This window comes from Grammomys surdaster, unplaced genomic scaffold (assembly GCF_004785775.1).
Source record: "Grammomys surdaster isolate TR1022 unplaced genomic scaffold, NIH_TR_1.0 327, whole genome shotgun sequence".
NCBI classification, from domain to species: Eukaryota; Metazoa; Chordata; class Mammalia; order Rodentia; family Muridae; genus Grammomys; species Grammomys surdaster.
In genome coordinates, this window is record NW_021604746.1 from 850738 (window position 1) to 852905 (window position 2168).

Consider the following 2168-nt stretch of genomic DNA (forward strand, 5'->3'; position numbering starts at 1 on the left):
CTCTCTCTCTCTCTCTCTCTCTCTCTCTCTCTCTCTCTCTCTCTCTCTCTCTCTCTCTCTCACATGCACATGCACACGCACACACACCATACAGCCAGTTTTAGGAATTTAGCTTTATTCAGAGGATTCATTTATAAAAAAACTTGACTGCTTTGACATTAGTATCAGTGTATTCATTTCTGTAACTGTAATAACAGTGGCTGTTAGGCTACCAATTTGCAAAGTAAAGAAAAAGCTGCTGAGTATTTCTGGTAGAATTCATTGTGAAGCTCAGTACTTGAAAGCTAGCATTGTCTTCCCTTACCGTATTGGGCTAATAGCTGGATGTAACACCATGGCAGCCAGTGAAGTAGCTGTAGGAGTGATCTTCTTGTCACAGACTGTGGTTGGGTTTCTGGGTAATTCCTTTCTCTTCCACCATTATCTATTATTTAACTTCAGAAGGTGCAGGTTAAGGTCCAGATACTGGATTGTGATGCACTTGACTATAGCCAACATCTTAACTCTGTTGTGTAAAGGAATACCACAGACAATGGCATCTTTTGGGTTAAAAGACTTCCTCAATGACTTTGGATGCAAAGGGCTGTTCTATCTTTATGAAGTAGGCAGGGGTGTGTCCATTGGCAGCACCACTTTCCTGAGTGTCTTCCAGGCCATCACTATTAGCCCCTTGGAATCCAGATGGGCACAGCTTAAAGAAAGAAGACAAAAACACATTGGTTCTTCTGTTTACCTGAGCTGGATCCTGTACATGCTTTCCAGTAGTTTTAACCTTGTGCATGTGAGAGCAAAATACAGCAAGAACAACACAGAAAATCTAAAAGATATGGGATACTGTGTCACTGCTACAGACAAAATCAGTGATGTACTGTATGCAGCACTGTTTTCAGTTCCTGACTTCCTTTTTATGGGGCTCATGGTCTGGGCCAGCACCGTTATAGTTCTCATCCTTCACAGGCACAAGCAGAGAATTCACCACATGTCCAAGGTCAAAGTATCCTCCAGAACCTCTCCTGAGTCCAAAGCTATCCAAACCATCCTTCTCCTGGTGAGCACTTTTGTCTTCTTTTACACACTTTCTTGCATCTTTACTGTCTGTATAACTCTTTCTAGTCATCACAGATGGCTCCTGGTGAATGCTTTTGTTTTACTTGCTGGATGTTTCCCAACTGTCAGCCCCTTCCTGATCTTACAACCTGAGTCCACTACGCACAGGGGGTTCTGTTTTATCTCCAGAAAAAAATGAGGGGGGATCTTATCTGAAGATGAACATATAATTTCAAAGCTTTTAAAATTTTTATTGTTTTCATAATTACACCATAGTATTGTAAGTGGAGTAGTGCCATCATTTATTATAGAGACAAATGACTTATTAAAACAAGCCTTTGCATTGTAAATATGTGCATGAATGCATAAGTGTAAATGTTATATACATATATGTGTGAGTATACACTTATTTATATGGCATTAATTATTGTTCACTCAATATTTAAAAATACTCTGTGAATCTTATAGAAATGTAAAATATTTCAAAAAACAATAAAGCTATAGTTTTTAGGTTTTGCAAACTTATACGAGTGATAAAGTGCTTTAACATAAAAGCAATTTATTTTATGTTTTAGTGAGAAATTTGTAAAATGAACTTATTTTCATTAATTTTAAAACTAATTTAAGATTTATTTCTTCGAACAGTCAATTTACTCAGTAAAGCAATATATGTGTTGAACAGCTCTAGTGTGCTTTCCATCATAATCATAATATTATGAACATTAATTAACTTAAATCTCCATCTGTTACCTATTCTGTTTACTTTATCTGTTCATTTCTCCTTCTAAAATTACTTTTCATAACTGCATCCCTGTTTTCAAACTTGCAACCCTACATTTTGCTTTTTAGTAGGTTTATTTTCCAACGAGATACTCTATGACATTAAATCAGATAGTTTTACTTTTGATATAAATTTTTAAAATACTGATCCATATCCTTTGCATGTGATCAGCCACAAACTTCTCAATGGTTTTCCAAAACTGGATTCTTGTCTGCATGCTGCACATACATGACACACTGCTGTCACTCTACAAGATCCCTTCTCATATTCTTCTGTAAGTACAACAATTGTGGCTTATATTATGACAAGCACAACACATATTACCTTCACATTTTCATTT

General features: G+C 36.4%; 1 protein-coding gene across 1 annotated transcript in view; it reads left to right on the forward strand.

Moving 5' to 3' along the window:
• Window positions 1-1246, forward strand: part of LOC114630081 (vomeronasal type-1 receptor 4-like) — a 4251-nt gene extending 3005 nt beyond the window's left edge. The window contains exon 2 of the mRNA XM_028778156.1: window positions 198-1246. Coding sequence (XP_028633989.1) covers window positions 198-1246 — 1049 coding nt within the window. The remainder of the gene's footprint in view (window positions 1-197) is intronic.
• Window positions 1247-2168: the final 922 nt, after the last annotated feature.